The sequence below is a fragment of the Euprymna scolopes genome, chromosome 9 (assembly GCF_053919585.1).
Source record: "Euprymna scolopes isolate OS-2025 chromosome 9, ASM5391958v1, whole genome shotgun sequence".
NCBI classification, from domain to species: Eukaryota; Metazoa; Mollusca; class Cephalopoda; order Sepiida; family Sepiolidae; genus Euprymna; species Euprymna scolopes.
In genome coordinates, this window is record NC_136490.1 from 32,703,254 (window position 1) to 32,730,657 (window position 27,404).

Sequence of the window (27,404 nt, forward strand, 5' to 3'; positions counted from 1 at the left end):
AAGTAGACATGGTAGTGGGCGTCTACGTTGGAAGTTGGAGTTCTCAGTTTAATCTTGTATTCTTTCTGGAGATTTTTCATGGAGTTTTGTGATTTGTGGAATAGGTCGACAGACTTGGTTAGAGCAGGGCAGAGAGGGAAAGTAAGGGAGAAAAAGAAGTGAAGAAATTTTCTTTTTTTGTAAACCATGATAAGGTAAAGCTGTAACAATTACTCACTAATATGGCATCATTCTTAAGTGAATTTACCTGAAAATCAACTGAGACCAGTTTATCACAATGGACTGAATAAAGGTTTCAAGTAACTTTCAGATATGTTACAGTATGATAAAAAAAAAGCACCCAAAGATAGCTAGATAGTACAATGGTAAAAGTATTATGCATATAAAATCTACAATCATTTGTATAACAGTATAATTATATAAATATATAAAATACACATAATATAACAGTATAATTATATAAATATATAAAATACACATAATATAACAGTATAATTATATAAATATATAAAATACACATAATATAACAGTATAATTATATAAATATATAAAATACACATAAAGTAAAAAGAGAGATAAAAATGTCTTTACCATCGTATATAATGGTAGGCAGCTTCTGTATGGAAGTATCGAGAGCCAACTAAGCTACCGAGTTGGTTGTGGGGTATACCTACAAAATAAAGAACTATTATGTCAAAAAGTAACAAAATAAAAACATATATACAAACACCAAAATCTTTAGATCCTAACATACTGAGCTATTATGATTTGCTCACAATCAAGGTTGGACGAAGAAATAAAAACCATTACAAATACTTTGTCTAATAACAGTCACCCTCTTAACATGATTAGGTTAGTCATAAAAAGGAAAATACCTAATCTTTCTTAAATAAAACCCAATATGGTGGTAAAATGTACAATTCATATTTGTCTGGGTTCGGTACACTAAATGAGAAATTCATCAAGAAAATTAACTCAACAGTTGAAAACTGCTATTTCGCTTTGAATGTGCATGTTGTGTTCTATAAAAAGCCTCTTTTGGTGTCCTCTCCTAAAGATATTCTACCCACCACCAGGACAATAATAATAACTCACAGGACCGGCGGAAATTCCACAGCAGTCTCTTTTATATATAATATATTGATGTTGGTATTCTGTGGATGTTCAGCGTAAATGGAGACACTCTGATATTATTGTAGCTCTTTTGTTAAAACTGCAAAAGTATTTATCCAAACTAGCAGGGATGCACGGCGTAGCCCGATCATAAAATATGCTTAAATATGATATTTTAATTTATGCAGATTTCGTATATATTATTATAGAGTTAATTTTTATCAATTCTTATATATTATAAAGTTGTGACTTCAAAAATAAAAAAAATTATCCATGTGACTTGGGTGCATCAGCTTGAATAGAAACCGAAACTTATGATGGTTGGTTGGTTGTTTTATGGCATATCAACCTTTTTCAAGTTATTTAATGCCGAATTCAGATATTTTGAAGAATAATTTTTTAATAGAGTATATTTGTTGTTTTCAAGTCGGTTTCTATTTAACCCATAGTTGGGACTCTAACAGGTACTACCACTACATTCAAACTCATCACCAACAAAATAGACCAATAAATAATATCTATAATGATACATTCTGTCACTAGCAATGATTGGTTCAGTGGTAGAGCTTCTGTCTCCAGGGTCTATGTTTTACATCTCGCTAGGTTCAACCATACTGAATAACAAAACACTTGTCCACGGGTAATTATATTTTAAAGTATACAATGCTTTCAACTCCCTGGTGTCTTTAAAATGTAGAAATATTGATCTATTAACTAGAACACGTGCTAGCATGAATTTACACTTGGAATAGACATTAGCACACTTTATTTAACAAGAGATAATGTGGTTGTCTGTTTTCGGCATTTGCCATTCCCGATTAACAATGAGAAAAGGGGGGAGGGGAATATGTCCTTAATTCACTGATGATAGTCAAGAATGAACTGAAATATTTAATTCATTTTTAAGTAGCATTTCATCCCGGCATTGCTCGCGGGTGTATGGAGGTGTATGCTAAAAAAAAAAAAAAGAAAAAAAAGCAGTCAATTTTTTTTAACTTTGACCCCTTAACATTTATTGTTCTGGGCTCAAATCAAGTTATTAAGTTAGATCCATGTCCAAGGAACCTATATCTAAAATTTCAAGTGGTCAGATCCAAAATTGTTGGAGGAGTTTGGTAGAGTTCTCAAAGGTCAAATCATTGAACTTTGACCCCTTAACAGCCAAATTTCTGGCTGAAAACGGATTACAAAGATTTTCCCAAATCTCAGTACCCTGTATATCAAATTTCCAGTCTGTAGACTGAAAATTGACAGAGTTATTGTGTAGGGAACTGTACACACACAGACACGTTCCCTTTTATAGATATATAGATTTATTAAAAAAATAAATCTTTGGCACCAAATTGCCTTTATAAATCATTTATAGTATATATAGAGATAGATATAGATAAAACCAGTTTTTGAATTCTAACAACTGCTTTGTTTGAAAAAAGAACAAAAAAAGATTATTTTCATGTTATAAACGTACCAAATATTTTCAAATATTGTACTTTTATATTCATTTTCAAGTCAATCATCTTGAGAAAGTCGAAATAAAGGCAAAACATTGATGAATACATAAATAATTTTGGATTCACGGAATATTAATTCCATAATTATCATTTTGTAGGTGTGGATATATATATATATATATATATATATATATATATATATATAACCTGTGTTCCTACCTCCACTCTGTTTAAACTTAATTCAAAAGTAGAATCCAGACAAAAGTTCAAAGAAATAAAAACTAGACCAGCAGACCAATTCCATGAAAAAATGCTTATCAAGAATTCACTTAATACCTCTACAAACATCGCCGATTAATCTTAAAACTTCAACAATCAACCCCCCCCCACCTCTACATATACACATTCCAAAACAGTAAATATTTTATCAGTTGAGGCGGTTGCGTAGGCTGAAACCTTGACTTGTCAATGTAAACCAAACAACAAGCCACTTGATACGCTCTACAAATAACTACTTTAGTATCAAGAACGATTGAAATGCATACATATATCAATTTAATACTTGGGTAATATACCTAAACTAATCCTAACAAAGTGCATTTTTTTTTTATTGTTATTATAATACACACAATAAAATATTTCATTAAATACACTCGTATGTAAATTATTGCAATATTCCAACCAAACTAATAAATCAATTTTATTGGAAAAAAAAAATAAACAAAATACAACCATGAAAAAAAGGTAGAAGATATTTCATCTATATACCATCAGAATGTTTGTCCAAGACGACTTAAACCTGTATATGATAGCCATTATCATGATCTCCTCTGGCAGTCTGTTCCTCCGAGGAGGAGAAGTACGAACAGAGAATGCTACTTGTATTCTGTTGAGATGAAAGAAACAATGGTACATCATCTGCAGGTGATCGCCGAGATCAAGACTAGGTGTTGGGGTGACAAACTAAATCTAAATGCAAATTTACATTGCTATTGATGATGCCGCATGCCAGAATCGGGTTCTGGGTAGTCCTAGGGGGTCCACTCTCCTTGCATTTTGAGTGGAGTAAATTTATTACTCACTGCTTGAGGTGCCCCTACCATGCTGATGTGACTACCCAGACAATTTTTAAAGGGCCAGAGTGTTCTTCCTTTAAGGATACTAGTTTGACTCTCAACCTTCTGACTTTATATCACATCTTCCTGCAGTGGGAAAGAAGTATGGTGCAAAAATAATGTTTTTATACATATATAGTTGAACATCAAAAATAACATTATTTTTGCACCAACCTAAAAAAAAATATCTACTCAAGAATGGGTTTGATATCTCGATACAGTGATGTGTTGGTTTGAAGAAGTTGTCTACAATCACACAAAGGTCCTTGGCATTAGCGACAAGGTTGAACTTAAAGGTTTTAAAACATTAAACTAAAATTAAAACCCCTTTACTAATTGAAAATAAATATCTCAAACACTTCCAATGATACTCAACTTTTTTTCTTACTTTTCTTAAAAAGCAAAAAAATTTTATGGAAAAAAAAAAAAATGTCACAAGTGCGGTTCACAAGGATTAATACACTTATGAAGCATTCAAAGAAAATTACACAAAAGTTTAAACTTTTAGAGTCAAAGGGAGATAAGCCAGCTTAGCTTACACAATGCTTAGTTGAAGCAATTTTGATTATGTTAACATTTCTTACACTATTACTTTTAGTAAATTACTTTTAAAGAATTATCTGCAATAACAATTATATAGGCATATTTCATATACCAGAATTCTTTCTAGGAAGACATCGGGATATGGGAGGGACCACGTGAAAATGATTTTTGTAGAATGAACTAGGTTCAAACCTGGAAAATGCAGGTTATCAGTCCGTGTTGTTAACCATTAGACCAATGTCATCTCCCACTTATAAGATTAAAAGCAAATAATCAACCTCCCACCATATAAGTTTGAAGCTTTTTTTTTTCAGTCATATTCTAATGAAAATGAATTTAATTAAACAGTTTACATGGCTAAAACATGCGCTAAAAAAAAAAAAAATGCTTTTTGTCTTGTACAAAAATCCAACATAGCATGGTAGATAAGAAATTAATGTGCAAAACAAACAAGCATAATAAGCTACTCTTTTACTTTGTTTGGCTTGCTGTTTCCTTTTCACGTCTTTATGATAGTCTGGCATCTGATTTTTACACTGAGATTCGATTTGAATGAATGCTAAAAAGCAAGTGGCTTTGATTGCTACCCATTTTCTTTCTTTGCTTTGTTGAGATTTGCTCTCTTCATCAAGTCAGTTTTCACAGCAACGTGTGTACTGAAAATATTTTCCAACCATTAAAAATAGTCTCAAACTTCAAAGGCAACAATCCTGTGTGAAATTAACCAAGCCTATAAAACAGTGGCTTAGTCAGCTGAAATCAAAGTTGTTCTGGGTGCACCTTGACTCTCCAAAACCCATCCTAGAAGACTGGAGTGTCCTATGCTGAAATTCCTTTAAGCCAGCTGCTATATCTTTAGTGAACACTGCCACCTTGAAAATAAATACAAATACATAACAGAAATCTGAAACAAACTTTCTGACACTTTTATATATTTCTTATCCAAGAACTTTCAAAATTCTCACTAAACTTTGGTCTTTCAAAGTATATTTTACATTTCTATAAAATTGTTGATATATAAATATATATTGTTCATTAATTTATGTATTCTCGCTTTCATTACAAAATTCCCATTGACTTAGCACTTGCTAAGTGGTGACCCATTCATAACATTCATATTTTTATCCATCTTTTTCATTCGTCATTTTAACTACATGTGTATCAATTGTTAGTGCTGTTCTTTACCCTTTTCAAAGATATTACTATCAACAAAATACATTATCTGAAGCCAAGACTGGCACTACAATAGCTAAAAGAAATATGCAGCAAAAATCCACAATTTCTTCAATGTCTCAAAAGATATTAAATTCTGAAAGCAAATTTAGGCAAGTAAGTTCCTATATAGTTCTCGACAACACAGTTGTTTTGAAGTTAGAGAAAATTGAAAATACGTCCCAGAAAACCCAAGGATGTTGTGATGATTTTTTATTAATATTTTTTATCCATGAAACCAGTATTTTCTGCACAGAATTACTTCCTGGGACCAAATTTTAAATTTGGATATAAAAGATGTTATTGTCAATTGAAGTAAAAAAATTTTCAAGATTCTGCCTAATTGTGATTATTTTATCAACCCACACTGGAAATAAAATTTGATGCAAATTACACCAACCAATTTTAAATGGAAGAACATGTTTTTCTTTCTGAGAATATATCTTACTTATATTGCCTGATCGTTTACTAGACAACAAGTTAAAATATGGAAATAATCTAATTTTTTTTAAATTTATCTATTTTTTTTTTACCCTCTGGCAGTTTTTTTTTAAACACTTAACCTTATATTTGAAATATGATTATGATAAAGGCCTTTTGATCCACCCACTCATTTATAAAAAAGAAAGAAAAAAGGCTTCCAACAAGAAAAATTTTCATTATTTTTTATCTAAATTCATGAAAATGTTTTTAAAGTTATTTACAGACCAATTTTAATTTTGAATGAAAGAATATAGTTTGCTTTCAGAATATATTTTTCATAGTGTTCATGTCAAAAGATTCTTTCATATTTTGTTATTTTATTTATCTCCTTTTCAGAAGGTTAGACACAAAGTCAAGTGTGGGTTTGATGAAAGTGTTTTTATGGAACGAAACTTGATACATTCAGGTTTTCAATCCGTGTCATTAAGCACTTAACCATCATCTTTGCTTTTCTTTAGTAGTTTGTTATACAAATGATGAAAATAAAGTTTCTAAATCGTTTTACACTGTTTTATCCATATAAAAACATGAACATCCTTTTTTTTTTCTTTTTTTTTTTTTAAGAAAAAAATCTATTGTGACAAAATGACTTTTACTATTTTACAATAATTTTTTATTCAGGATAGAAATGTCTTTTCATAGCAGATTAACGTCGACTTTAACTTGAGGTAAAAGCTATATAGGCATCCTTTAACATTTGTGCTAGTGCCAGAACAAACCATGTTTTCAGTACCAGCAAGATAACAACGTTGATAAGTATTAGCAACAATTCCCACAAACACGCACGACAAAATTTATTTTATACCAACTCTTTCTAGCGTCATTTTTTTATCTTCTGCCTACTCTACTACACAACCCCATCAACTACTCAAACTGAATCTTAACCTAGACTTTCGTATGACATCCAGTGGTGACACATATTTTGGGAGCTTTGAGGAGTGTGATGTCACTCCTTGGTTACGATTACTCACAGGAATAGTATTTTGCAGTGTCCCATTGATGAATTAACTCAAAACTCATCTGCAGATTATTTATTTACAAAATATGTGCTTATAAAAAAAAAAATGAATTGATAAATATTGTCAGATAATAGGAACTGACAGCATAATAATTGCTACCAAAATGGTAGACCCTAAAAAGGTCGTTACACAGTAAAAAAAAAAAAATTTTTTTAGTAATAATGATTTTGAATTTACACAACTTACCAACTTCAGGAAGAAGACAGAGTGCCTGATAATAGAAGCGCTCAGCAGTACTATTACTGAGGCTGTGGTCAAAGTCCTGTTGATACCGAGCTGAAAAGTTATAAAAAGAAGAGTTTAATTTATAAAAATAAAATTGTGTAAAAAGTTGTTTAAAGAGGATGACAATTTAGTCTTGTAGAAAAATACAGTTGGATACAAAACAGTTTCCTCACCAGTATCACCTCTCAATATTTGTAATGCGACACAATTAAGTACAAGTTTCTGCAGACAATAAATAATACACGTATATTTATGTAAATTTTGAAAACAAAACCACCTCGTGGTGGAGTATACATAGAAAGCAGTAAATAGACTCCCTTTTAATCATTATTACCAAAATCTGCTGTCACAGGATCCTGACGGACATAAGCATGATAATATTGATCATTTTTCTTCATTGATAAACTGGATAATCACTCAGTTGAAAATGGAATCCCAAAGTTTACAGTGATTTGATTAAGTCCATCTCCAGATTAACCTATATGATTCCTGTGAAACTGATTCTAACAGGGTAATTTTCAAGTTCAATGTTAACAAATTCTTAATGAACCATTCTGTTAAATAATCAAATTTTGCTCAGTCTAAAACATTGTTTACCAATCCTCATGGCGTTGTTTTACCATCCACCTAACGTTAACCCTTATTCTTGAGTGGCCTTTGGACTTTGATAAACAATAACTCCTCCATAAAAAAAAAAAAAATACTTGATCAATTTACATATTTTTTTTCGTTTTTAACCTATCAATTTCTAGGGGTTATTTAAGGTCAGATATGTTTTTTGTTGGATTCTTTATTTTTCTTGATTTCAGATCTTCTGATATATTTTTAGCTCTTTTAGGAATTTAAAATTAATGTCTATATCAGCATATTCAAATAATTTTTCATATTAATTTTGAAGAAAGACTTTCTGGGGTTCTTAAGTGTTTCACATTCCATAAGGATAGGTTTGATTGTGATAGGTGTTTGGCATGTACTATATTTTGGTTGTAATTCATTGTTCAGAATAAAGGAGTGTGTGAGATTTGTGTGCCTTATGCAGAGCCGAGATAGGATAACTTGTTCTTTCCTGGATTTTGTGATAGCATGGATATATTAATCTATCTTGGATCTTATTTGAAATAATTTGTTTTGGGTGCTGTTGCTCCATTTTTGTTGCCATTTATTTTGGAGAAATTTGTTTTTGGTTTCAGATCTGTATATGGAATTTTGAGATTTTCTGGGCTTAATTTAAGAGCAGATTTGGCTCCTTTGTCAACTCTTTCATTGCCTTTTGTATGTGGCTCAGGGTCCAGCACAAGAATTTCTTTATTATTGGACATATTGTTTAGTTTGTATAGAAGTTTTTTTTTGTTTTTTTTACATGGGGGTCACCACTTATCAAGGCCCGAAAGCCATTCAGAGATAAGGGTTATTGCGTGTACAGTAATCAATGAGATAGTATTGTAGTAACCATTAGTATTGGAGGTTTTGATAGAGTGTCTTACTTAAGGGGGCAGTTTGTCAGGAGTTTGTTTATGTTGGACTTGAAGACATCCAAGTTGTAGTCAGGTGGGAAACAGGCAAGCGTCAGAGAGTTCCACTGGCGTGCAGTTCTAAGAAAGAAGCTTTGCTCATGGAATCTATGTTTGGGTTTAGGCACAGATAGAGAGTAGGGAAAATTATTGACAATTTTACAATGAGGGGATTTAAAAAAATTTTATTTTGCAGTGATGTTAATACCAATAGAAAATCTGAAAGTATAAATTTTTGGTAATTTCTGTTTGAGATAATGTCAAGTGTTAATTTTTATGTGTATGCTTCTGCTGTAAAGATTGAGGTTTCTGTTGGTAGAGTCTTTTTTAAGTTTTTTTTTTTTTTTAATGTCAGATACCACTCTACAAGCTGTGTCCTTGGATCCATCTGTGTATATGAGATGGTATTTTGGATATTGTAAGAAGATGTTATGAATTTCATCTTGATAGGAGCTTGGGTGGGTTTCTGCTTTGATAAATTCTTTAAAACTTTTTAATTATCCATAGTGGGACATTTGAACTTATATGGTTGTGTAGGTTTAAAATGGGAATTTCAATTTCTTTAAGTGTAGATTCCATTCTTAGTCCAAATAGTTTTATTGCTTTCCTTTATTTTCAAATAGGTCTTTATATTTTGGGTTTAAAATGCTTTCATAAATTGGGTTAGATGGGGTGGATTTGATTTTTATATAGTATTGTAGTGCTAGTTTTTCTGTTCATAATTGTGGTGGAGTTTTATTTGCTTTTACAAAAAGGTTATCACTTGGAGATGTTCTGAAAGCTCTTAAAATTTGTCTTAAGCTTTCATGGTGAATCAGGTTTAATTTTTTAGATATGACTTTCTGACTGATCTATAGATAAAGCTGTGTGAGCAACTACTTGAAGGTGTCGGAGAGTATTGTTGCTTTTTGGATAATTTGTGTGGGGTATGAAATTCAATTTCTTATCAAATATGACTCAGAGAAATTTGTATTGGTTGACCACTGGTATCATGTTTCCCTCTAGTTTGAGGGTAGGATCATTATGCATTATTCTTAAAGAACAGGAATAAATGCACTGAGTTTTGGTTTTTGAGAAACTGAAGCCATTCTTTATATATATATATATATGCAAGTCTTCCATGTATGCTGAAGTCTTGGAGAGCTCTTCTGATGCCATATCTCCAAATGGTATCATAAGCTTTTCCTATGTCGAAATGTGTGGTGAAAGCTTCTCTTATGAGAGTTTCTTACTGGATTATTTGGTCTATTGTTCCTTTTTTTTGCTTTTTTTTTTTTTTTTTTTTTTTTTTTGATATTTTTTTTTTTTTCAAAATCTTGTTTGAATATTAGTGATTTGGTTGTTTATTTCAAGTAGCCTTATTAAAAAGCTTGCTGCTTGTCTGAATACCCTTTATGTAAAATTTCAAATGTTTAGACCCAATATTAGCTGAATAGTTTGCTAGAGACTGCAAAGGTCAATTTTTTTAAAACTTTGACCCCTTGGCAGCCAAATTTTTGGCCAAAAACCGATTAAAAAGCTTGTCCTATGTCTGAATACACTTTATGTAAAATTTCAAATGTTTATACCAAAAATTGGCTGAGTAATTTGGTAGAGACCACAGAGGTCAAATTTATTTTAACTTTTACCCCAATTTTGACCCTTTAACATTTATTGTTTTGGGTTCAAATCAAATTATAAAGTTTGATCCATGTCCAAGTAACCTACATCTAAAATTTCAAGTGTTTAGACATAAAATTGGCAGAGGAGTTTGGTAGAGTTTTCAAAGGTCAAATCGTTTAACTTTGATCCCTTGACAGCCAAATTTCTGGCCAAAAACTGATTAAAAAGATTTTTTCAAATCTCAATACCCCTTATGTCAAATCTTCAATCTGTAGACTGAAAATTGACGGAGTAGTTTGGTAGGGAAATGTACACACAGAAAATTTCACTTCCATAGATATATAGATAAGACAATTTCAGGTGCTAAAAACCAAAGTCAAAAAAAATATTAACAAAAAAGCTGACAAATTGCAGAGTGAAATGTTTCTATGACTTTTTAATGAAATGAAGTTTATAGCATTAACCACGCATGCGTTTATCCTTAATACCTTCTTTCGTTTAAAAATAACTATAATTTGTGATTTTGTAGCATCTACATAAATGTGGTAACATTTGCAAAAGTGTTTGGTTATTAACTTTTTTTTTTTTTGCTTACAAAATTTTGCTTTCGGTGTTGCTTCTGGCTGATGGCCAGATTTTTTTTTTTTTTTTGCACATCAAAATGGCATTATGCCTTGTTTGGAAAACATTTTTTTAAAGAAGTCATTGTGATGCTACATGAAAATTTATTTCAAGCAAAGATTGACTGACAGCGAAATATTCACTTCTATCATACGTTCATCAAAAAATAGGGTTACCCGGTGTTACTCAGGTCAAATTATAACATATTCCTACTCTCCAGTTTATAGCTCCTAGCTATATCTGGGTATACACACATAGACAACTCATTTTTATAGATTTTTTAAGGAATCAGTTGGCATACGGGAATTGTCTCTTCAATAAAAAATTCAGAATTACTTCCCTTTAGTTTGTAAATAATCGTGGTGCAAAACCGACACTCTTCCTCTGATGAAAGAATAATTTTTTCTAAATTTTAAACATGTATCTGGAGCAACGCCAATCAACAAAAGAAAAAACAAGTAATATTTTGTTGTTTTTGAGTTTTAGTTGGACATACAAACCCTAACCCTTTACAATATTATAGATAACCCCAACTTGTAGTTAGTCTTGCAATGTTGGAATCATTCTTAAAATCAAATAAGTCCAAAGAAACAAGGAACTGTCCTACTTACCAATGTCTCCCAGGTATACAAGACAACGATGACAGGCTCCTAATGCCCATTCTTGAACATTAGGATTCACATCTTTTTTCTTGGAATTGTGGATTTGGCCTTTTTTACCTAAGAAAATAAACACAAGATGCAAAATTAATTCTAAGAGAAGTTTTGTATTGGAATTACATTAAAAAAAAATTTTTTTAAGTCAATCTATTCATATTAATACATACTAGTTGTTTCTACCTGTTATTGCTCAGTAGTATTTTTACTTGCATTTTGTTTTTATTTATTACTAGTGGAGGTACGTGGTGTTGCCCGAGTGTGTGGAGGTGTAGGGAGGATTAAAATGTATTTAAAAAAAAAAAAAAAAGTGGTATAGTAATCCCGATTTTTTTTAAGGATAGCACTCTTATGAAATAACCGATTTTTATGACACGTTTTTCATTTCTCTCCAGGCAACGAATTTCCTCAACCTTCACTGGCCAGATTTCACTTCCATACCTATGCCCGACAGACTGTACCCACGATTGACAGTGGTAACATTCCACTGGTTAGTAATGGCAGAAGATCCCTGAACTTACTCAATCCACTTCTAACTATTACAATCACACTAGCACCAGCTCCACCCTGTGCTCCAATGTTATATTGATATACCTTATCCACATTTATAAATATAATAGCATAGTTAATTAAAAGAAAGATAATATGGATCAAATTTATAATCGTTAGCCATACACAGTCTTAAATTTTGGTAAAATCACATGTCATCACAAAAATTGTGTGAAAATGATACAGAAGAGCAACTGTGATTATTCATATAAATTTTATTTTAGCAGATAATACATTGAAACTCAGGATACAGATTAAGCTACATTTTTTTTATTATTATTATATCCATTAAAACCTCTAATTTTTAACATACATACATGCATACATACATTTAAACAGACAGGTGAGATTATATTATAGATAAGTTATAACATATTCCATGAATATAGATCATAGACAACCTGCGACTTTAAGAATAACCGGGCATCAAATATAGAACAAGAATCTCATTTAATGAAATATTTTTTCGGAATAAAAATAAAAATTTTGTTAAGCACAAAAAGTTAAAACAAAATTATAAATATTTATAAGGTGAAAAGATAGTGAAAGAGAGAGGATTGAGAGAGCATAAAGTATGAGAAAACCTAAAAAGAAAGTGAAGGAGAAAGAGAAAGTATGAGAAAACCTAAAAAGAAAGTGGAGGAGAAAGAGAAAGTATGAGAAAACCTAAAAAGAAAGTGGAGGAGAAAGAGAAAGTATGAGAAAACCTAAAAAGAAAGTGGAGGAGAAAGAGAAAGTATGAGAAAACCTAAAAAGAAAGTGGAGGAGAAAGAGAAAGTATGAGAAAACCTAAAAAGAAAGTGGAGGAGAAAGAGAAAGTATGAGAAAACCTAAAAAGAAAGTGGAGGAGAAAGAGAAAGTATGAGAAAACCTAAAAAGAAAGTGGAGGAGAAAGAGAAAGTATGAGAAAACCTAAAAAGAAAGTGGAGGAGAAAGAGAAAGTATGAGAAAACCTAAAAAGAAAGTGGAGGAGAAAGAGAAAGTATGAGAAAACCTAAAAAGAAAGTGGAGGAGAAAGAGAAAGTATGAGAAAACCTAAAAAGAAAGTGGAGGAGAAAGAGAAAGTATGAGAAAACCTAAAAAGAAAGTGGAGGAGAAAGAGTGAAGTTCTGCTTTTGCTATTGTTTGTATAATGTTTGTTATACCAGGGGAAAGGGACTTATTTTTACAGACGCTTTGCAAAGGAGGGCAAGAAGACATTTTTACACATGCGTCATCTTAATGAAAAAGTTAATTTACCTGAAAATTAAATAAAATGTCTATTTGTATCATTCTATTTTATCATTGAGCTATTTGTGATGTTAAGATCAATATTAATCCTATTGATTTTTATTGATGAAACCCTGCTTTTTTTTTTTCAATGATTTAAAAAGCATAGTTTATAAAATTAAATGTCTCTAAAAAATTTTTTTCAAAGTTTTCAACTATGAAATTTATGAAAATAAATATAAAATTCTGTACTTCACCCACAAAATTGAAGATACACCTTTTATAAGACACAATGATTTTTCCGAGTGGATTAATTAACAGTGTGAATAGCACAGACATTAAAAGGCAAGATTAAACAATTATTGTTGAAAAGAGCAGTCTTTAAAATAGTGACATAATTCAAATCAACCTGCAAAAAAATGTATCATTCTCTCCTTGAGGAAACCCTCTATTTTGATAAGCTTATTGGACCAACCTTCACTTCAGACTTGAAATGGAAGACTTACATCAAATCCAGTGCTAAACTGGCTGGAAAAATGGTTGGATCATTCTACTGCTCCAGAAGATATCTCACTCTTAACATAATCGTCTATCTCTGTAAGAGTCAAATTCACCCCAAGATGGAATACAGTTGCCACATCTGGGGAGGTGTTACTCAGAGCAGCCTTTCTTGCCTCAACAGAGTACAAAACCCGATTTGCAATCTAGTGGGGGGGGGGGTCCTCTTCTCTTACCTATCTTCTCTGCAACCTCTTTCTAACAAGCATGATGTTGCTAGTCTCAGTCTTTTCTATAAATACTATTATTGCATGTGAATAAAATATGCATCAAGTGCACTTGAAACCCATATCACAATTTAATATTAGGAAAATAAACAAATATTTTACTTGTTTGAAATTTATAACAAATATATTTCAGAGCTAAACTCCATCCTCAGTATGTTGTTTTCTTTCTTTTTTTCTTTCCTGCGATGTTGATTTTATTATTTTTTTTTTTCAGAAAATTTGCCATCACTGAAAGAAATTGTAGTACTTCTTTCCATTAATAGAATCACCATAAAAACATTTCATCATTCTTGAAATGATATACATAACTAGTACGAAACTCAGGTTCTCTCTGCATTTTTATGAGTAACTTTGTGTATTCTCATTTTAAATTTTACTTATTTTCTATTATATTGAGGAAAGTTGTCTTATGTCTGTCCAGTTAAAACTTGGAAATGTGTACAGATACACTTACAAACTTTACAGATTCTGATATTGGAACAAATACATTGAGGACATTGTTAAAACTGTTGCAAAGGTAAGCTCCTACTACTGTGCTAGAAAATTACTAATACCTAAGAGAATCCTATATCTCTAAAAAGCCATTATTCACCCATTCATGAAGTATTGTTGAACTGATTCATCTACCACTAATCTCATTCTTAGATAGAGTCCAGAAAGGAGTCTCAAATTAAATAAGTCCCACACTACAGGCCAATCACCAACCTCTATCCCATCGCCGTAATGCTGCATCCGTTTTACAAGTACTTAAATGAAATATTCTCTAATGAACTCATAGCACTTGTACTCCTTCAATGTAAATATTCTCAACCAACCTGACAAGCAGCAAAATTCCAACCCTTCACTGCCGAAAAGCCTTCTACTGTAACAGTTTCTTCCCATTTCCTACTTCATGACTATATTGACATATAATGGTTTAAATCAAATGTGAACAGAGTTTACATTAGATTTAACTCCTCACAATCCCCTGTTAAGACATGATCCCAAACAGTAGCCTATTAAGTGACAATACACCTTGTTTAAAATAAAAATAAATAAATAAATATATAAAATAGTCATGGTAAGAAAAATTTACTCTAGCATTTATTCATTTGGAATAAACAGAGACTAAATTCGTGATTGTGAAGTCAGAACAAAAAATTCTTTTATGTTCAAGAAATCAAGGGAAATAACTCCAAAACAAGTTTTGAAGTTATTTCCCCTGAACCAATTGCAACTTACAGAAATTACAAAATAAGAATAAAAATATATTCTAATATTAAGAGATCAGAGATGGGAGTATGAGTAGCCAAGTGTCTTTATTCATTCTCCACCAACATTGAAGTGAGGAATGATAGTTAAATTTATTAGTGTGGCCATTTTATTTGTGTCTATGGCAACAGAAAACTCTCACTATATTTGACATTTACACACACAAAACCATTAAAAATAAAATTCCCAAAACATCAAAATAGTGAATGCATTATAACAGACAATACGCTATGCAACATATAAATATCTGTGCGTGAGGTCGCCAAGCTAATCAAGAACCTTGATTCCAGTAAAGCAACTGGCTCTGACGGCATTCCAGCTATAGTGCTGAAAAAGCTCCAACCAGAACTTGCCGCCATACTTACAAAACTGTTTAAGCATTGCCTTAAGGAGAAGTGCTTTCCAACACCCTGGAAAACCTCATCAGTATGCCCTGTATTTAAGAATTAAGGCGTAAAGTCATCTCTCTCTCAGTACAGACCAATAAGTCTCCTGTGCGTCATGAGTAAGTTGTTGGAATCCATATTAAATAAAGAAGTAGTCAACCACCTCAACAGAAACAACCTTCTTAGTGACATGCAATATGGTTTCCGCTCTGCAAGATCTACAGCAGATGTGCTAACGGTTATATCTCATAGGATTAGTGAATCTCTTGATAAAGGCTTCCTTTCTAGGGCAATTGCTCTTGACATATTGAAGGCTTTCAATAAGGTATGGCATAAGGGTCTACTTCACAAGATTTCCAGCTATGGTATAACTGGAAATGTTTTCTCAATTATTAAATCATTTCTCTTCGATAGATAGGTTCATAAGAGTAGTGGTTGATGGGCAGAAATCAGAGGCCCACAGTATTAATGTTGGAGTCCCTCGGGGGTCCATCCTAGGCCCAACTCTCTTCCTGATCTACATCAATGATCTCCCAAAACATATACTTAAATCATTCGTTGACATCTATGTTGATGACACGACCATCTATGGCAACACATCAATGGCCGTAAATGACAAAGTTCTCTCTAATTCTCTCTCCTCTGATTTTGAGCGCGTGGTACAATGGGGGAAGAGGTGGCTGGTGACTTTTAATGCATCCAAAACCAAGCTTCTATCTTTACATCATCAACGCTCTGATCCCCATCTGGCATCAATTGAAATGGATAGCTCTCGTCTTGGAGAGGCTCCATGTTTTGACAAGCTTCTGGATTTGACCTTTACTCCTGATCTGAAATGGAACATGTACATCAGGTCTGCTGCCAAGGACGCTGGGAAAATGGTGGGATCCTTCTACCGCTCCAGAAGATATCTGACTACTGATGCAATTCTCTATCTGTATAAAAGCCAAGTACGTCCAAGGATGGAGTACTGCTGCCACATCTGGGTAGGAGCTGCTAAAAACAGCCTATCCTGCCTTGACAGAGTACAAAATAGACTTCGTTGGTTTAGTGGGGGATGCCCTTTTCTCCTCCCTGCATCCTCTCTCCCACAGAAGAGACGTTGCGAGCCTGTCTTTGTTTTATCGTTATTTCCATGGCAAGTGCTCGTCTGAGCTCCAATCTCTCATCCCCCCCTCGTCAATCTTTCACGAGAAACACTCGTCTGGCTGAAACTACTGTCAAAAATTTTCCCCACTCTTTATCTGTGCCTAAATCCAAATGTAGATTCCATGAGCAGAGCTTCTTTCTTGTGGAACTCTCTTCCGTTTGTCTGTTTCCCACCTGACTACAACTTGGATGTCTTCAAATCCAACATAAACAAATTCCTGACAAATCAGCCCCTTAAGTAAGACACTTTATCAAATCTCCAATACTAATGATTACTACAATATTATCTCATTGATTACTGTACAGGCAATAACTCTTATCCCTGAGTGGCCTCCGGACCTTGATAAGTGGTGACCCTCATGTAAAAAAAAAAAAAAAAAAAAAAAAAAAAATGCATTATGCTGCCATAGCTTTAATACAGGAAAAAACATGGTGACAAAAAATGATATAAAATTTTGAAAAATCCATATTACGAAATTTTAAAAGTTTGAACTATTAAGAACCCACTCAGGAAATTGGTTTATCCTTCAGTTTATAATAAAAACCATAAATAAATGGGTCTTCCACCGGTATTAAAAATGAAAATAAAGAAAATTTTGTATGATGTACGTATCTGTAACAAAACGACAATATATTCCAAAAATGGTATAAATTGATTAGTTTTATTTTTAAATAAAATAAAAATTTTATGAGTAACTGAAAAGCAACCGTTTTGTCCGCCACTTTGAAAGCAATATATATTTTAAAAAAGGGGGGTGGTAGAGCAACAATAACTCAAACTTGCAATGTTTATGTTGTAATGCCTACAAATTCCCATTAATCACTTAAAAATGATTTTCTTATGTAAAAATAAACTACTTGGTCAATTTATGTAAATATTGGAATATGATATTTTCGTTTTATCACAGGTACGTACATTATACAGATTTTTCTTTATTTTGTTTTTTATTTTTTAATATAGAAGGAATTCTAGACAAGAACAAGAATTTTTTTACTAACAAAACTACATTTTTGTGAAATTAGTGCATATATCAAATACTAAAAATGATGACTTCCATAGTAATGAATTCAGTAAATTATAGGGGAAAAAATTACCAAAAATTAGCTACATCACCTCACACACACACAAAAAAAAAAAAAAAAAAAAAAAAAAAAACAATGCTTACCGCTGATCTTAAAAAAAAAATGTTTACAACATAATATTAAAACCAATGTTATTATCACTTGCACACAATACTGCATCAAAAGTTGGTTATGGTCAGAAAGTGGGTGATCATTTTAAGTTAAATTTATAGACAAAGTTTTATTTTTTCCATTCTGTCTGAACTTTTCCCCCCGAAAATATTGGATTGAACAATATTTTTTATTTCTTTCTTTACAATGAAAATTTAAAGAAATAAAAACAAAATTTTAATTTGTAACAGTGCTATTTCGTAAAAGAAAAAAATTGTGATGCAGAAGGGTAGGTGACACGAAATTGACAGCAAAGTCTCAGATAAAAAAAAAAAAAATAAAAAAAAATTCACATTATACTTAAATATTTTTAGCATAAAATAAAATATTATTTTTTCATTGTTTGGAATTTGTTTTTAGTATTATAAAATGTTTAATGATTTGTTTATATTTATTTTTTTTTTTTTTAGAAAACATTTTTATCTGACACTGTTTGCTGCGGACTTAGTGTCACCTATTTTTCTGCTTCACCGAAGAGTTTTTCTTATTAAAAATGGATAATAATTAACTCACAACGATATCAAAAAGTGAAAAATGTTTTTTTTTTGCACTTTGCTTTTTTAATGTTCAACAAGATAACTAATCATAAAGTTAAATACAAGTAAAATATATTTGTATATATTTTCTTAGTTACAAAATGTATTTTTTTCAAACTTTTTAATAAAGTAAGGTTTAGACAAATTTATTAAAAATGTTTGGACATTTTGTTTTTGTCACTTAATTCTAAAATCTGTGGATGTATATTTGAGATACAAGTAAATGTAAATACTTTTCCTTTATTTTGTTTTAAAAATTAGCTTTTTCAAAAAAAAATAAAATTAGAATTTCGTGTGACAAACCAAAAAAAAACCATTCTCTAACAAAAAACTTAACTAACTTTATTTTTCACTTGAGTTTTTAAAATGTCTCAGAAAAAAAAAACAATTATAATACTGTCTAGGTTGTATTTAATTATTTTAAAACAGATTTGAAAGGTAGCTATCAGATTTTAAAAAGATTTTTTTTAATATTTATGGTTATACAAATGGATTGAAAACCCAAAAGGTGTCATTTTAATATTTTTTAAAATGTTAAGTTTTATTGTTAAATGAAGAAATATGCAGGTATGCTTTGAATTGTGACAAAACGAATGTCCCTTGACTTGGACCTTCCTCTTCTTTGTGGAGAAGAAAAGTTCAAAGATTGATTCAGTTTAACATTTAAACATGCAATTTATTTTTCCCTGAGCATTTCATTTTTGTATTTTTTTTCTCGACTTTTTCGGCGCTGTATTTTTAATAGCACCACCAGATAGAGACAAGATTTAAAATGGCGGCCTTCAAGGAACAACAATATGTGCAATCGATTGTAAATATTTACATATATATATATATATATATTCAGAAAAGATTTCCGATCATTTCTTTTTTTTATGTGGAAAATTAATAAAATCTGAAATCCTGGAATTCCAAGAAGACCTGGGAAGACTTTCATTTTTGCTATTAATATTGTTTATTTATTTATTTTTTTTTAAATTTCAACAATTTAGACATCATTTTATCTGAATATGAATATTAGTGTGATCATTGGCAAAGCATAATGTTTTTTCAGCTGTTCTTGTTTAAAACATAATTTCTTCATGACTGAAATTTAAAGAATCAACAAAATTTATTTCTTTTTAGTTATTCAAGGTACGCTATATATTAGGAATCCCATGTTGGCGACCATTAATTTACTTAGTGTGAATTTGGCAAGGGCCACAATTGAGTGCATGATAACCCAAATCTGCAAAGCAGAATTATTCTTAGGGTTGAGTCAAGGATGGTTGACCTAAAATGGCATAAACAAAACAAAGGTAGGAGTTGGAGATAGCAAATGATGTCACATTTTCAAGCTGGGAGAAACAAAGGTTTTCAAATCAATCTCTTCATGGAAACCATGTAAGGGAGGCATTGTCAATAACGTAAAAAAAAAAAAAAGGTTACTTTGATGTCTGTGTCTACGCGTCACCATTTCAATTAAGCTAGGAAGTTAATTGAAGAACTTAATAATTAGTTGAGAGAACATTAGTCTTTCGTCCCCCCCCCTCCCAAGTTAATTATCTACAAAATAAAACCTTGGAGAAAACTCTCAGGAACGTCTCCTTCGTGTCCTCTTTCTCCATGAAAAGAAGCAGAAAACGCATAAAAGACCCACATGTATCTATCTGGTCAGGCTCCTTGCCCAGAACAATATAACTCTTTCTATACAGACTTGCCTGTCCTCTTCAAGATCACAGTTAACGTTATGTGTAATTTGTTGGATGCACATGGATCTAGATCATCCTATGCTTGTGCGCCTGTGCCGTGGAGTCCTCAGCAATACATTTCTCACCAGCTTTTGCTGGTTCCTCTCACAGTCACCAGCAAATCATAGACATTGCTCCTGATGACAGTAGACATACAAACACTCCAACATACGTATAAATAACTTATTTTACTATTGAAACTATAACATTATCTAGTAAATAGATAAGTTTTAACAATTCAAATCGTTATAGGCATATCATTATAAGCTTTTTGATGTAATGAGTTCCTAGAGTGCAAACATAGTAAGCTGAATGAAACATTTGTTTCTTGTTTTTCTGATGTTAGTGTCTTTGGCAATACAGTAATTACTGGACATCTAAGTATCGTTTATTTCAATTTATCTTGTACTAGAATTTCTGGGATGCAGTGAAGTTATTTTAGTTTTTGATTTATAGTTCTTTGCACATTTTGAAACTTATACAGAAAAAATAGCTAAAATTTTAGTTGTAAGGGAGACAAGTTTTTAAATACTTTTCAATGAAAAATGTTCTGTTCCCGTTCCTGATAACATTTTTTTTTTTTTTTTTACCTGTAGAATGGTCTGGAACCACAGGAAAGTCTAACTTGCCATCCAACTGAAGGCTGAATTCTGTCTGCAAACGGAGAAGCAAGTGGTAGTAATATCCTGTTGCGGCAGCAAGGTGAGTACGGAATGCCGTCTCAAGGGAGCCATGTGGCCGAATATGCTGAAAGATAAATTATTGAAATTAAATTAAATTCACCAATGATTTAACATCAATAAACAATTTTCAAATATTTTTTATATTAAATATTTACAAAACAATGTTTTTGCATGTATAAACCCAAGTGCATTTTTATTATTCATTATATGGCCAGTATCAAGGTCTAATCAGATTTTCATTGTATAGCCTTACCTACAATAAATATATTGTGTTCTGTGTTTATTCCTCCTAAAATATTGGCTTTCATTCAGTCTCAAGAGACAATGGATATCCCCTGTAAGGGTTCATGCACAGGGAGTCAACTGTGAAGCAAGGGTTGCACAGTCCCTAACCACAATCATTTTGAATTGGTCTTGCTTGATGCCAGTGGCAATGAAAAGTTCAAGATGACTAGAAACTGCAGAGATTAGCAGAGAGTTTTCCCCACATACAACACCTGATATTCCAAATGGTCACTCATTTTAGTACTGACCAGATTCAATGTCACTTCATAACTACATATATGCGTGTAAGTGATGAAACCCTATCATATAGATTGCAGTTAATGCTCTAATATCAAACATTTACATGGAATAATATTGGGTGCTTCTGCAGTATAATGGGATATTAAGATATCAGAGATGCTTCATGGTGTAGTATCTTTTCTCTTCCTGTAGAACAGTGTGCAAATTAGACTACTGAATGGTCCAAAGTGGCAATTGAAGCGCATGTTCCCATACAGAAGTTCTTTAGCAAACAACACTCAACAATGGTTCTCCTCTGTGCAGCTGCCATTGTTTGAAGGCAGCATGTATTCTGCAGACTTATCAGATATAAGTCGAATACAAATAGACAAAAGTTTGTAGAAGCTAGAAATAATTGTAAGAGGAAAGTAGCTGTAGCCAAGAGAAGATATTCAGAAGTCATTACAAAATGCATTGACTTGCAGAAATTAGAGACTCACTACTTCCGGAAAATTTATAATTGTGTAGTAAATAATAGTTAATCAATAATTCCCCCATTATCTTACAATCTAGAGATTGTCTGCATGACAACGGAAAAGGCAAATCTGCTTGCCCGGTGATTCGTCTCCAACATCACTTTAGACCCAACTAATCACCTCTTCCTAAATTTCTCTTTGTAGACAGAAGCCACACTCAATGATCTGAAAATCACTCCTTCTCTTGTTTGTGATGCCATACAAAAATGTAGGAAAACTTCAAAAGGTATGTGGGCCCGATCTTATCCTTGCTATACTATTAAAAAAAATGCTCCACCGAGGTTGCTCCGATTCTCTGAAAACTTTTCAACAAATGTTATGTTTTCAATAAATCTCGCTTTTCTTACAGCTGAAAAATTGCTTCTGTTGTACTAGTTTCCCCGAATTCCGGCGAAAGAACTGACCCATTAAATTATCACCCCATTAGCCTCCTCCCTCTCTTTGCCAAAATCTTTGAATCCTTAATTAATTTAACACTAATTTGCCAACTCATTTATTTATTTATATATATAAAAGCGAAACTGTGTGTTTCTATGTATGTATGTATGTATGCATGTATGTGTGTTTGTATGTATGTATGTGTGTTTGTATGTCTTACAAAAACTTTCGACACGGGTCACGGATTTTCACAAGATCGGTATCATTTTAAAGTTCCAACCTTCGGCCGACAAATATCGAAAAATTGGCCAAAAACATTAATTTCTTCACCCTAAAATCATCAGTTTTCTACAGGGAGGGGTCAGCAAATACCGTCCTCTCATGACAAGTTCGCTTCTACGCATGCGTCATACGACGTCGGAACATGATTTACTTTAAATATTTAAAAAAGCGACATACTTTCGTCGATGTCGTCTTAGCTCAGTTGCTTAGAGCGCAGCCTCATTATCTAAAGGTTTTGGGTTTGAATCGTGGTGTGAGATGTCTTCTTTTTTTTTTCAATTTTTTAATTTTTAATATTGAAACAGGGTTATTTAAGCTATTTTTCCCGTGTTTTTTTTTTTTGTTTTTTTGGGTTTTTTTTTTTTTTTTTGGGGGGGGGGGGGGTATTTTTCAGAATTTTTAACGTTCGTTTTTCTGTTTCGCGTTTTCTTTTGTTTTCCCATTTTTACATTTAACATTGTTCATTTGCCTTACGTTAGTTTTTTTTGTGTTTTTTTTTAAATATTTACTTCGCTTATTCTTATGTTTTGATTAACATCCCACCACCCCACCCCCGCCCGAGCACACACACTTCGAAACACCCAAACAAGCAACAAAATTCTACCCCTACACTGGAGAGATCCTTAGATGCCCAAAAACCTTCTATTCAAAAAGCTTCTTCCCTCAAACTGCTAGACTTTGGAATTCCTTCCTAGGACCCTGCTTTCCTTATTGTACTGATATGCAGATGTTCAAGTGTAATGCGAACAGACATTCTTTTACCCAACATGCTACATACATCCTTGCAAATCTGATCTCAAATAGCAGCCCCTTATGACTTAATGGCCCTGTGCCTTATTTGGGATGAAAAAAAAAAAAAAAAAAAGTTAAAAAAAAAAAAAATAAATTGTGTAAAATTACATTCCAAAAAATGATCAAGTAAAAAAAAAAAAATAATAAAATTCATCGAATTACAGTTTTATGTTTTGATATGGAAAAGTTCTTAATATCCAAGAGAGGTAATGGCAACTTATCATTTTGTTTTATTTCCCTTTTTTGCTTTCAAAGAAAATCTGCTATTTCAAAATAAAAGAATGTTGGACCCTTAGTATTTATGATTTTTTGTAAAACATAAATCTACCACATCTTTTACTGGATCATTTTTCGTAAATATTTTAATTTTTACTAATTTCGACATGACATGTAGGTACATGACTTTATTTATTTATTTTTTTTTTATCTGAAATGCATTTTTTTGAAATCCCACGGTGTTATAGAAGCACCTAATATTGCAATTATGTATAAAATAAATAAAAAGTAAATGATCATAAAAAATGGCAGGTAACCAAATAAAAAAACGTTTGAATGAATGACAAAAATTTTTTTATAAATTTAACGAATTCTGTTCATTATTTTGTCTACTGGTTCAATAACAAAGTTAATGTAAAAAAGCACTTTCTTTTACAAGGGTCATACAGATTTTCAATGTTCATTTTCAAGGACTTTTCAACATTTTTCAAAGCCTTCGCGAGACAAAATTCAAGTTTTCAAAACCAAAATAAACAATGATATAATAAACCAAAAAGCTTAGTAACTGACAACAGGAAAAGTCATTTTCAGTTACATACAAAACAATGTCTGTCGACAATCATATTTACATTCACTGACCCACTTATATTTGACCAACCAAACACGATTAAATGTTATCTTCCCATTGTAGATTGGTCTACACTGTGTTCGTTTTACTTTTAAATTTGAATTTTTCAATTAGGGATGCTTTATGTGGTTCTTCCCATAACTACCTGTTTTTTTAGAAAGAATTCTAACTCGAAAGCTATCAGGAAAACGAATGCTAACAATAATGATCCGATTCATTCAAAACAACAATCAATCCTTAACATGGACAATCAACACAAATAACTACCATGACAGGGTTCGTACAGATTTTCATTTTCAAAGTTTTTCAAGGCCTTCAAAATTAAAGTTTTCCAAACAAAATTCAATATAAAAACAATGATATAATAAACACAAAAAATTTAACTGACAACAAGAAAAGTCATTTTCATTTACATACAAAACAATATGCCTGTTGACAATCATATTTACATTCACTGACCAACTTATATTTGTCCAACCAAGCACGATTAAATATTATTTTTCCCATTGTAGATTGGGTCATTTTACTTTTAAATTTCTGGTATTGTGGATACAAGAGTTATGTCCCTTTATCACAAAACAACACGATATTATTTGGAAAACATCAGGTAGTTTTGTGATAAAGGGGGAAAAAACTCTGGTATCCACAATAATGCAATGTAATTTCAGAACAATGTATTTCGATTTTATTTTCAATATTTAAAAAAATATTTTAAATAGTATTTTTATTACTACTTAATACAGTAACAGTATTTATTTTGATTTTATTTTAATATTTTGACACATATTTTTACTGGACATAAATAACACGATTTTCAAGGCCTTTTCAAGACATTTTCCATATTTCCAAGGATTTTTCAAGGTAATAATAAAAAATAATCAATAATCATTTGTTTTTAAAACTCAAAACAAGCTGAAAGCTATGAATTTTGAATGAAATTACTTGAAACTTGTTCTAAACAAGATATTTCAAAATATTATATCTATTTTCAAGGCAAAAGTCAAAAGCCTGCCTGAATCCTGTTTTATGTTAATACAATTTCCCAATAAAAAATGTTTGCAATTAGTGTGTTTTAGTCGCCTGCATGAAGCGCATGAAACAGAAAAAGGCAATTGTATCTACACACTATTATGTATGAGCATATCAATCACAACTGTTACTGATTGTGCACATTTACTTGCTCAATGAAAGAGTGGCAGAAACATGATTGTGTGTTCCAGAAAAAAGAAGGGATTATGCAGAAAGGAAAGCGCACTATAAAAACCAGATCTGCTGAGTTATGCTGCAGTCAATATCTCAAAGACCAGTTCTTAAGATTAAAACTGTTCCACTTATAGCTTTGTTGATTTGAGAAAATCCAATTTAAAATGATTTAATTAAAGAGGTAAAATTAATATCGAAAAGAAAGAATCAGGTTGGTTGAAAAATACAATAGATTCATACATTTTTGGTCTCTGAGTTTGAGAAAGTGTTCTGTAGATTTTATCATTTTATTATCCAAAAAAAAAAAAAAAAAAAAAAAAAAAAAAGAAGAAATTACATTAAAAATTACAGCTACATTTAAATGTATCTATTATAGTTGTTATGCTGCATAGAATTTTTTTTTTTAATATGAAATATGGGAAAATTCAATTTTTTAATTATTTGTTTTAAAAAATCAAAATAAGCTGAAAGCTATGAATTTTTAATGAAATTACTTGAAACTTGTTCTAAACAAGACATTTCAAAATATTCAATGGTTGTCAAGAATTCTTGCTCTATTAAAAAACAAAAAATCTATATGATGTATATACCTGTAACAAAACAAAAATATATTCCAAAAGTCACATAATTTGATTTTATTTATTAGAAAATCAAATTTATTGAGTATCAGAAAAGTGTGTCTCACTCAATATTTTGAGAAATCTCAAAACAACCAGGGCGATAATTCAGTAATAATTCAAAACTTGTGAGATTTATGTTGTAATACCTACGAATTCCCATTAATCGCTCAAAATATATTTTCTTTATTAAAATACAACTACTTCATCAATCTATGTGATTTTTGGAATATATTTTCGCTTTGTCATGGGTATGTATACCATACAGATTTTTCTTAATATTTGTTTGTTAATATAGGGAGAATTCTGGACAAGAATCTTCTAAGTAAACCTTTATAAAAGACGAACATGCCTAAGAAATAAAAAATATCTTTTTTCTGTCTATCCATACTTAATATAATTCATGTCAGAACTAATCTTATTATCTCCCTTGCACCCACATTACATCAGATACACTTAAACGAGAGTTATGTACCTTGCATATGCTGTGAATGAAGAAAAAAGTAACATTAAATTTGTAAATCTATTTTTATTTAATGAGTTAATTTAGTCAATAGCATTTTCACTGAAGCCATGTCAGTGAAATTTAAAAATTAAAGTATTATTTCTATTGAAATAATGGCATTATTTTCAAATTGAGAGAGGAGTAAAAAAATATACTTTATAACAGCTTCCAATTTAGAATTTTGAATGAAACCAGAGATATTTTATCATTTTATCAGTCATATTTTAGGCCAGGTGTTGGCAGGAGGAGGGGATAATTTGTTTTTATCATTTTTTTTTTTTTTCCAAATATAAAAATACATGAAATCAAATTGGTTTTACAATTGGAATTTTTCCTGTTACAAATATTCAAACAAAACTTATAATTGTTTTTTTAATAGTTTACTTACTATTTTTATGATTGCAATGTTTTTGTTTTAAATAGTTTCTATTCAATTTTTTTTTAATACTTTATTTTATTATTTTTTAATGTAATAGTCTAATATCATTTTATAAATATAAATGTAATAAAATTTAAATATATTAATCGTAATAGTAATAACATGTTCAAAATAGTGAGACTAACTTTTTTTTTTCTTTTAATTACATTTTCACCCCAAACAAGGCATATTGCCACTTTGTTGTAGGGGGCTACTATCAGGAACATGGGCATCAGGGGTACTGTGTAGGGAGTTGGGGAGCA

At 31.3% G+C, this 27,404-nt stretch overlaps 1 protein-coding gene across 4 annotated transcripts in view; it reads right to left on the minus strand.

Moving 5' to 3' along the window:
- LOC145284483 (nonsense-mediated mRNA decay factor SMG5-like) overlaps positions 1–27,404 on the minus strand; it is a 1,021,751-nt gene that overhangs the window by 940,387 nt on the left and 53,960 nt on the right. For all 4 annotated transcript variants that reach the window (XM_080133345.1, XM_080133343.1, XM_080133346.1 and 1 more), the window contains exons 4-7: positions 20,970–21,126; positions 11,507–11,614; positions 7,123–7,212; positions 592–670 (exon numbers count right to left, since the gene is read on the minus strand). In XM_080133345.1, the coding sequence (XP_079989471.1) occupies positions 592–670; positions 7,123–7,212; positions 11,507–11,614; positions 20,970–21,126 (434 nt within the window). The remainder of the gene's footprint in view (positions 1–591; positions 671–7,122; positions 7,213–11,506; positions 11,615–20,969; positions 21,127–27,404) is intronic.